The sequence below is a fragment of the Oreochromis aureus genome, linkage group 7 (assembly GCF_013358895.1).
Source record: "Oreochromis aureus strain Israel breed Guangdong linkage group 7, ZZ_aureus, whole genome shotgun sequence".
Taxonomy (NCBI): Eukaryota; Metazoa; Chordata; class Actinopteri; order Cichliformes; family Cichlidae; genus Oreochromis; species Oreochromis aureus.
The window spans coordinates 15,433,027-15,442,782 of NC_052948.1; the positions used below are offsets into that span (position 1 = coordinate 15,433,027).

The 9,756-nt window shown below is 41.7% G+C and overlaps 1 protein-coding gene across 1 annotated transcript; it reads left to right on the forward strand.

Annotated features, from left to right (window-relative positions):
* Positions 1-8,628: 8,628 nt before the first annotated feature.
* fibina (fin bud initiation factor a) lies at positions 8,629-9,756 on the forward strand. The gene has a single exon (XM_031748132.2). The coding sequence runs from the start codon at positions 8,674-8,676 to the stop codon at positions 9,301-9,303; it is 630 nt and encodes a 209-aa protein (XP_031603992.1). The 5' UTR covers positions 8,629-8,673; the 3' UTR covers positions 9,304-9,756.

The following is a 9,756-nucleotide window of genomic DNA, read 5'->3' on the forward strand; positions in this document are numbered from 1 at the left end:
TGAGGCTCTTATGGCTGTTTTCAAACTGAGGATTAAATAAAAGACCAAAGAGACCCTCTGTGTCCAAATATTGCTGTGCTGGGTGCCATGATTATCATTTGTACTATTATTGTTGTCATATATCTCATCAAATAAAACAAACTGAGAACATCCTGATTCTGCTGAAGAAAAGAAGGAAAAAATGAATGAATAATGTAAGAAAGTCAAACAAATTGATAAAAAGGCTCCAGGGAGACAAGCAACCTTTTCACATGTCTGCTCCCCACAAAAAGACAGATCCTCTGGTTCAACACAATATTTATTCTCCACTCAGAAGCATGTTGGTAGCTCTGCCACTAAAACAGAAAGGTTATTCACATTTTAGGCTGAGCAGCCATATAGTGTATGATTTAACCATCTTTCCACCCCTGACTGCAGACATCAGTTCTTGGTCTCCACGAGCAGCGCCATGTGACTGATGTTATTGATACAACACAGATTTACACTACAAGTTAGAAAGGCAATCAATAGATCCCCTGAGACTGCCGTCATAAATCCACCAGCACAGATGTGTAAACAGGACAGCGAGTAAATAATGACCAGCAGCAACAAATCAGAGCACTGAGATAGCTCAGTGCAGGAAAATGCTCTCAGCATTATGTAGGGAGGTGTTTACTCTTCCATAATGTGTACTTAATGAGATTTGTAATGGAAAAATATGTTTTCACAAGCAAGTCAGAAAATGTATGAATTTTCTCCATATTTCATCTGGTAGTTAAGTTTTAGCTCTCCTAGGGGGATGATTCAAACATGATTCATGGTCGTTCTCCAGAAAGAGATCTCACAATCTTTTAGTCAGTGTGCCATGACATTTTGTGCAGACACGATCCTCACAGGTTGAAAGCCCACTAACGTTTTCCTCTGCACCCTCTGCGTCAGTGTAGAGGATGTTCTGAGTGAGTTTTCTCACCAGCTAAATGGACTGGTATTTACTGGTCTGGCTTTTCGTTTACCACTCAAAATGCTTTTACATTACAAGCTGTGTTCAACCACTGACACACGCTCTATGCAGTTTAAGTGCTTATGTATTACGCAGAAGCTAACATGCTAATGAATGCGTCGGCGACAACTGTTGTGTCGAAACGTGACCATCTGCCAAAAATGATTGCCCATATTTGAACTGTTGTAAATCACTTGTTGGCCTATAATCTGTCAAACATATCTCTCATGAATGACATCAAGCCATTTTGAACTAGAAAGAACATTCATGTTACGATGTAGAAGCTGCAATCAGTGACTCAAAGTGTAATTGACATTTAAAATGTCTTTTTCCAGAGAGATGTGGCCAAGAGGCCAGCAGAAATTGCAAAAAATATAACATCACAGCTCTGTAAAGGTATTCTTTGTAGCCAAAAAGGACTGGGCTGATTATGCTGTAGGCACAATAATGCAGTCATAAAGATACTTACAAAACAGGTCATTTGTTTATTTTATATATAAGCCCTTCATAATTCCTGTTGACTCCAGTCTATGTACCATTGTGAGCAAAAGTATTACACATAGAAAATATACAGAAACATTTGAAATCACTGTTTGGCACAACAACAACACTGGAGGAGCCAGGGGATCGAACCCCAAACCTTCTGATTAAGTGATCACCAGAGTTTCCATCAAGTAACAAGTTTTCCTCTGTCACAACTTTAGAAAAATTAGGGTTCATAGTCTGTTTTTCTTTGCTCCTATAGCTCGTTTAATGGCCCAAATAATCCAAACAGCGTTCCCATCAGCTTCATTTTTGTTTTGTTTTTTGTTAGCAACACACATACATGCTAAATTGATACATGGTAGCCATTTTTGTCATCGTGAGCAAGTTTTTTTCTTATCTGGTGGCATAATACCTATCAGAGAGAGACATTTTTAGACATGCAGCTGAACCACTTTGTGTAACATTTATAAGAATATAATTTGGTATTTTTGCAGAGCATACGAGGGGAAGATAGATGTGCAGCAGGCATGTTGGGAAAATGAGCTGGGTGTAAGGAGGTGAGACTCAGATATGAAGCGTGAATAACAGCCATGATGGATGAGTGGACCTGAGTAAAGCCTCCTGCACAGAGAAGCAGCAGCCTCAAATTACTTCACAGAGCTCAATGGATGAAGGATTTGGCAGCTGTGCAAAGGGACAAAGCAAAACCTGCGTCTCTGAAGCACCAGGACCTTAATGAGCAGACTCACTTTGATTCATCTACTAATAAACATCTTTTTATGCCATCATGCTATTATTCTCATGATAGAGTTAGCAGTAATAGTATTAGGAGAGTGGGTGTACTCCCACACCAGAACTCATTTTACTTTTGAAAGCATTTTTTGGTCGTTTGCTATTGCGGTCCTCTCCTATTAAAGAACGTGAAAACTGACAGTGAAGTGCACGCTGCTTCAAAGTAAACATGAATAGATTAATCCCACATCTGGTCCTCCCTTATGTTGCATCTGCTTGGCCACTTCAACATATTACTGGTTCATGTTTGTGATTATTATCCTGATTATTCTCGTTCATGTGTGTTTATACAAACTTTTATTAATCCAGGTGCTGGTAGCACTGACGACAGTCACACCACACAGCTCTGATGTCAGTCACTGCTGCGCTGCTGTTGATGGTCTCAATGCTGTTGTGATCATCATTAGCAAACTGGTTCTCTTTATGTTTTAAATGTGCAAGCTGCAACACAATGCTCAGAAAACCTATGAAAAGTGAACACAGTCCAGACAAATCAGTGAACTTTCACAAGAAGTTCAGTAAATCACACTCTAGTAAAGCAAGCAGTGATTTCATACACTGTGTGGAAGCTGTGTAGCTGTGTGGAACTAGGGGCACTTAATTCCGTGTCAACACTTGTGTGGGCGGCGAAATCTGCAGAGTTTCCACATGAAAACTCATCATTAAAGCGGACGACTCAACACAGGAAACAAGAGTGATGAGCACAGGGAGCCGACGGAGAGAGTGCACAGGAGGGAAGGGCAACATGACAAGCAAATCGAGAGCCTTAACAAAAGCCATTTGCTTTCTTCTGGATTTATCTGCAACCGATACAGAAAAACAAACAGGTCATCTGCATATGATTAGTCAGTGGAAGAGGAGAATCAGGACTGAGCATTAGCTGTTATTGCTTTCATAGCAGAGAGCAGAGGCAGCACTTTGTTAACATTGTTCTATTTAACAACATTATCAGACAGTGTGAGAAAAATCTCCCCAGGTTAGACTTTTGAATATAAATGTGACCTTCAGCAGGTGGATTTCCAGTGGATTAATAATTTAATGCTCCTTCATCACAAATGGATTTGTGACCTTGTTGCTTCGGTGATGAGTATGCGCAGTTCATATGGCATAAACCCTTCTGTGACTGATCATTATGCTGCAGCTGATGTAAGAAAGCTGACAGTGGCATGTTTTGTAGTTATATTAATAGTCTATTGGGGCTACTGACAATTATTTAACAATTATTTGATCGGCTTCAGTGGATTTTTTCTTTTTGCTTGTAAGATTGTCAAACTGGGATGAATAGCAAGCCATTAACTTTACAGTTAATTCCCAAACCCCTTACAGTTCACACTTTGGATGCTAATCAGTTTCAACTGCAGCTGCAGTGAGATCTGACTGATCTGACTCGGCATGTGATCTGCAAAAATCAAACCAACACAGCTTGAAACAAACACTTTATTGTGTTGTGGTGGTGCACAGTCAAGACTGAAAGGCTTACCCATGTGTTTATGAAGATCCAACTTGTTTTACTGAACCATGAGATATAAAACAATCCTTTTTTCATTTGAAATGTTACATTTATTTCCAGTTTTTCACCAAAAACATTTCTGTTTGGCACTTTTGGTTTTTTGGTTTTTTTTAACACCCCAATATGTTTTCCTGTATGTTGCTGCCAAATTTAGCTCATTTTACAAAACTACCTCTCTTGAATATTTAATGAAAAAACACTTAAGGGCATATGGCCAAAATGCCAGTCTGATGCAGTCCTCCAAAGATAGCACTTTTTCTCACAGAACTGCAGCAACAGTCCTTCATTAATCTTTCATCTAACTAGCGTGGTGAGAGGGGCTGGAGCCTATCCCAGTTCACAGTAGACAGGTCTCCACAGGCTCAAATCCAATCCCTCTCCTACTCCACTATGGTGTAACTCTATTGAGTCTCTGCTATGGAGTTCATAGATTGTATAAAAACAAATAGATGTAGTCACATAATCTCATCCATCAATTTCAAGGCCTCAAAATTTGCATTTTGGCTGCTAATGTGTTTTTTGATGCCACAAGTGATCGTGTTTGGACGAGAAGGTAGCGTGCTAAGTAATCAGCTAACAATAGCAAGATTCATAACCCACTCCTGCTTGAGGCTGTTTGGTTTGCAAAAGGACTCAAGTGTGTAGCCAGAGGGTGCTGAGGCCAGATTGGTACCAGGACTGTCACGGGGCTGACACAGGGAGACAAACAACCATTCATGCTCACATCCACACCTGTGGCCAATTTGGAATCACTGCCTAACCCGGCACGCATGCTTTCTGGACTGAGGGAGTCCTGTGAAGATTTGAAGCAGCTCTAGAGAGAATTACAAGGTTGCGTTGAGGTTTGTCCTCTCTGGGTGCTTTTGGAAACTTTTTTGCTGATTAGCGGAGGTCACCGTTTTAAATCCTCTGCTTTAATAAAACATGTGAGTGAACAAAGCTTCACTGCTGATATCTGATGAAAAATGAGCCTGATATAAATGATCACATCAAAATAATCCTTCTGATGGAATGAAATGAACATGAAGTCATTAAGAGCGAGCTGACTCACAGTCTCACAGTGAGTCAGCTCGCTGTTTCTGCAGTCTCCCACGCAGCCCGCAGGGCCTCGACCTATGCACCATGAGGAAGCCCATCACCATCAAATAGGGATCTGCTAGAAACAATAGACTCTGGGCCTCCTTATTCACACGCACACGTACACACTCACAAAGTCAACAATAGTGGATCAACAAGAACATCCCTTCCAACTCCACTAAATTATATTTGTTTCTGCATGTGTTGTTACATCTGCTTTGGGGCGGCTTTATTTTACCCCGTGGTACCCTGCTCTGCCTCTGTGAGCTGGACAGTTTATTCTGTTCGTGTTTATATTGAGAGACGCTGTATTTATTCAGGTGTGTGACTTAAGAAGAAACAGAGAGGGCCTGCATGCCGAGAAGCCTCGAGCTGTCTCTGCTTGTTTCCCTCATTCAGCAGTGTGTTCAGAAGTGCAACAGCAGTTTCAAACAAACAAGCAACACTCCGATGACCCAGAGCTGACGGGAAATGAAAAACATGTGCATTTGTAGCATTTCTCACACGTATTTCAAAGTGCAATTGGAACATATTTCCATGAAGACTAAGATGAGATAGAATACACTTTATTTATTATCCCATAGATGGGAAATCCCTGCATTAGAACAGTGTATATAACAGTGTATAACAATGAGCTAAATCTGGAGGGAGGCCTGTGAGCTAGTTCAACCAGTCGTCTCAAGCTGCACTGTGTCATACACATCATATCTCTGTCCCCTCCCTTCATCCCCACCCCAGTTTTGGGTGCATTTAAGCTCCAAACGTTCTATCTCTTTGCCACTGTTGCCCTACAATGACACCAGCTGTGTCAGACCTTCCATCACCTCAACATCCACCTGTATGGGCTCCCTAACTTCTATATGTGACATGTCTGTGGGGAACTCTAACTATATTTTTCTGGGATCATAAATCATCTCAAACGTGAGTTTTCTGACTAAACAGCACATCTGCTTCTGATTAATCATCCTCTTTATCCAAGCATCAGTCTGCCTTGCCATAAGGTTTTAGGAGACGCTTTAACATTATAGAGACGGAAACCTGACTGTAATACTACCGTTATGTATGCTGACTTGGCTTACTAATACTCTTAGAAGGAGCCGAGACGGTGTTAGCATTAATTATTAAATAAAAAACAGAATGCAGAAAAGCCCATTACCTCTTTATGCAGCAGTTGTCCCCCCTGTGTTGCCACTTTTCCATCAGTCCATTTCTGTCCATAAGAGTAACCCCAATCTCTATTTAACTGTTGTTTTCCTACCTTTTTTTATTTTTTTGGTTTTGTTTGCTGCTGTTGTCAGCTTACATCTTGCTGACCTATATCCTTCCTGTTGACAAATCCTATAAATCCTGCTTTTATCCTGCTGCTCTAAACTGCTTTTTGGTGTCAGTCAAGAAAGGCGAGTGAAGGAACAGCAACTCCTGCATGCAGAATGTGAAATACTGCAAATTTAGACCTCACTGAATATTTTTGCATGGTCCTAGTTCATGAATAAATCCAGTCTGTTTTGTATTATTGTAAAAAAAAAAAAAAAAAAAAAAAAAAGCATTTCCAACCGCTCTACCTCATTGTTTAGTGACAAAGATGCATCCTCTCTATAGCAAATACTGTATGGATCAAACACGGGACCAAACAAGACATTTCCAGCCTTGTGTTTACGGCTCACCATATGTTTCCAGTTTGGGTGACTATTGCTAACAAGCTGTGAGCCATATCTGAGACCACCCGGTGATGATGCAATTATCTTGGACAGGATGTGCATTAGAGGGGATGGAAGCCCAGGGGACTCTCCCTTTTTCAGTAATGTAATCGCCTGACTGAAGTCATCAGAGTGAGTGCTCACTATATTCTCACAGTCTGAAAATATAATAAAAAAGCATTAATTACTAAATCTGTTTGAGACTCTCCTATTCCCATCGAGGCACAGCCACAACATTAAAACTACATATTAATTTGGAGGACCTCCCACCACCACAGCAGCTCTCCCATCAATGTATGGACAGGGGGGTTCTGGAGGTAACCTCTAGTGCAAATGTAGGAAACATACAGCCAGAGGGCCAGAACTGACCCATGCACTATCTCAATATGACCCCTAATGTCTTCAATGGGAAATTAAACAACCGCTAGCATTAAAAAAATCTATAAAACACAGCCTCCAATTAATGGACCATGACGTCTTTGACTATAACAAGTCTGTACTGCCTTATGACTTGATTTCAGCAATCCAAATGTTTTTTCTGCAATAAACTTCAACACCTTCATTCTAAAGGTTAAAATTATATATGTGAAAAATAAAATGAATACAGCTTTTAAATGGATTGTTTTATGCCGCAATACACCATACTGAGGAAAAGCAGACAATTTCTAACACAAAGATTTCTGTTTTTGAATTAAGAATTCATTCTTTTGCCCACAAAAATTCATAGAGTTGAGCATTATGTACAGAATGTTTCTAGTCAGCTTGTTCAAAACGCAGCCCTTCATTCACTTTAGGTAATACATTTTTAAAAAATGTTGCCCACCCCTGCTAGTGTGTGCCACCTGGAAAATGACAGTTGATCCTTTGGATCCCGTAGGTTGTGGGGTGACGCCTCCGTGGATCAGGCTTGTTACATTGCTCACCCAATTTAAGTCCAATGCTCCATCACTGTATTTGGCTCTTTGTCATTTTCCTTCTGATATTTCTGACACCGGATTTGTCATGTGGTGTGTCAGATTATTCTCCTGTAGGAGGTTTGTTCTATTGAGGAGGGTCTTTAGTTAGTAAATGTCAAAGTCACATCCACATGAATCCCAAAACCCACAATTTCTCAGCAGCACAGTATCACTGTGAATGTAGAAGGAAGCACTTTATACCCTCTTGCTGATGAGCCACGTATTGTTTATTATATGCCATGGGTGTTTCCATGCTTCCAAAAAGGCAATTAAGACATGTAACAATTTTGCATATCATGGCTTATTACCAACAGCAGCCACAAAAAACTGTATCTGTATTATATTCGTGTAACCCTATAAAAACCAGCTAAACACCTAAACATCACAAGCAACTCTCCCCATAAAATCTTGCTCTTGTTGTTTCCTGGACCCTTTAAATCATGTTCAGGCCCCCAAAACGCCCCATAGAAGACAAAAAGCAAAAACTGGGAATGCATTAAGCACTGCTCTTCACAAGAGCTGCATAAATACACTTACCTGCACCTTTTTCTAATCACATGGCAATCACTTACACTTATGGCCAATGCTGTCTCTTTATCTTACAGCGTCTGTTCACTATGCAATTAGTAGCGGCTCAAGTTCTCAATAGTTCTCGTGTGTAAGTTTATGCTTCTCAGTGTGCAAATGTTCTTCCTAAAAGTGCAAATGTGCCCGGAAAAGTGTCTAGCAAAGTTTCTGGTTGTAATAAAAGGGGAAAATGAAAATGCAAACCAGACAGCTGATACATGATCGATTGCAAATAACTGTTAAATACGGGGTTACATTTGTAAATCATAGAGCATAATGCACAAAACACGCTGCAGAAAAACCACTTATTCTAGATATGACTGACGAAATGCTTATTTTCCACCCAAAGATATTTTTCTGCTGTGAACCATGCCTTAAAATTCTGCGGTCGGAAACACAGACGCTCAAAGATCAGCCGCATGATTCTGCACTGGTGCTGCGCGCTTTGCCTGACCCTGGAGCCACCACAGAGGGGCTCTTCTGCCTTAAAACAGGCAGTCTGCGCCTTTTAGGTGACGGGGGACTGTGTAATATGAGTCGGGATGAAAACTGCGCGCTGAATCCGGCTGCCAGTCCAGATGCTGTTCGCTGGAGAGAGAGAGGAGGTGCATGATGGATCCCGTCCCACTGCTGCTCATCCTCGTCACATCTCTGCCAGTTTGCTCGGCAGTCTACACTGGGCCCCTGCAGCCTGAGATCTCCAATGGCACTTTCCATCACTTCTTCGTCCCGGATGGAGATTACGAGGAGACAGAGGATCCCGAGAAGTGCCAGATGCTGTTTAAATTTTCAGACGTGTATCCATGCGCGGCCTTAGAGGACAGTGACTCACTGGTGAGGGAGGACTTCGTCCTCACGAAGCTGCAGGCGGAGGACTCGGCCCGCCTGCTCGAGGGCATCGGCCGGACTGTGGCCCAGGATCTGGACGGAGAGGACAGCTACGGAAAGTTCCTCCGGCGGGAGATCTCCCAGATCGGCGAGGCTTTTTCAAACGTGGACAAGTCCCTGGTGGAGCTGGAGGTGAAGTTTAAACAAAGTCAAGAGACTGAGCTAAGGGAAGAGCAACAGCTGAACGGGCATGTGGTGAAGCAAGTGGGTGACATTAGGGACGCTCTGAGGGAAACCACCGACATCTCGCTGGGCCTGAAAGATAAACATGAGCTGCTGTCTCTCATCATTCGCAGTCATGGTACCAGGCTGAGCCGCCTAAAGACTGAGTATCTTAATGCTGGTTCTTAGTGGGGCTGTGGTAGTTTTAATGTGTATTTGTGTATGTGTGTGTGAAAGAGAAAGCGAGAGGCTGAGAAAAAGAGAGAGAGAGGACGCTCCAGTTCATTAACCAACTGGAAAGTTTATTGTGGCCTATGAATATCCTTCTTAAGCATTTGAACTTCTCCGACCTTTGGTTGTTCCCATTCCTTGGAACTGTGTCACTGAAGGAGCTCTAACAAAAATATTAGCACATTCCTCTGAATCAGGAGGGAACAAAGAAATGTGGACATAAGTTATGTCTGCAAGGAACCCTCAGTGCCACCCCAGAGGAGAAATCTTATCCAGAAGAGAGAGTGTGAAAACAACCCCCCCGCCCAAATGGATTTATTGTCAGTAAAATATGTAACTCTGTATGATTTTAACTATGCTGTTCACGCTGTTAGGTTGTCATAACTGATCAAATAAATATTAAATATCTGA

Bases quoted from the DNA above. Each gene is read 5' to 3' on its own strand.
- fibina (XM_031748132.2), top strand. From the start codon at position 8,674: ATGATGGATCCCGTCCCACTGCTGCTCATCCTCGTCACATCTCTGCCA.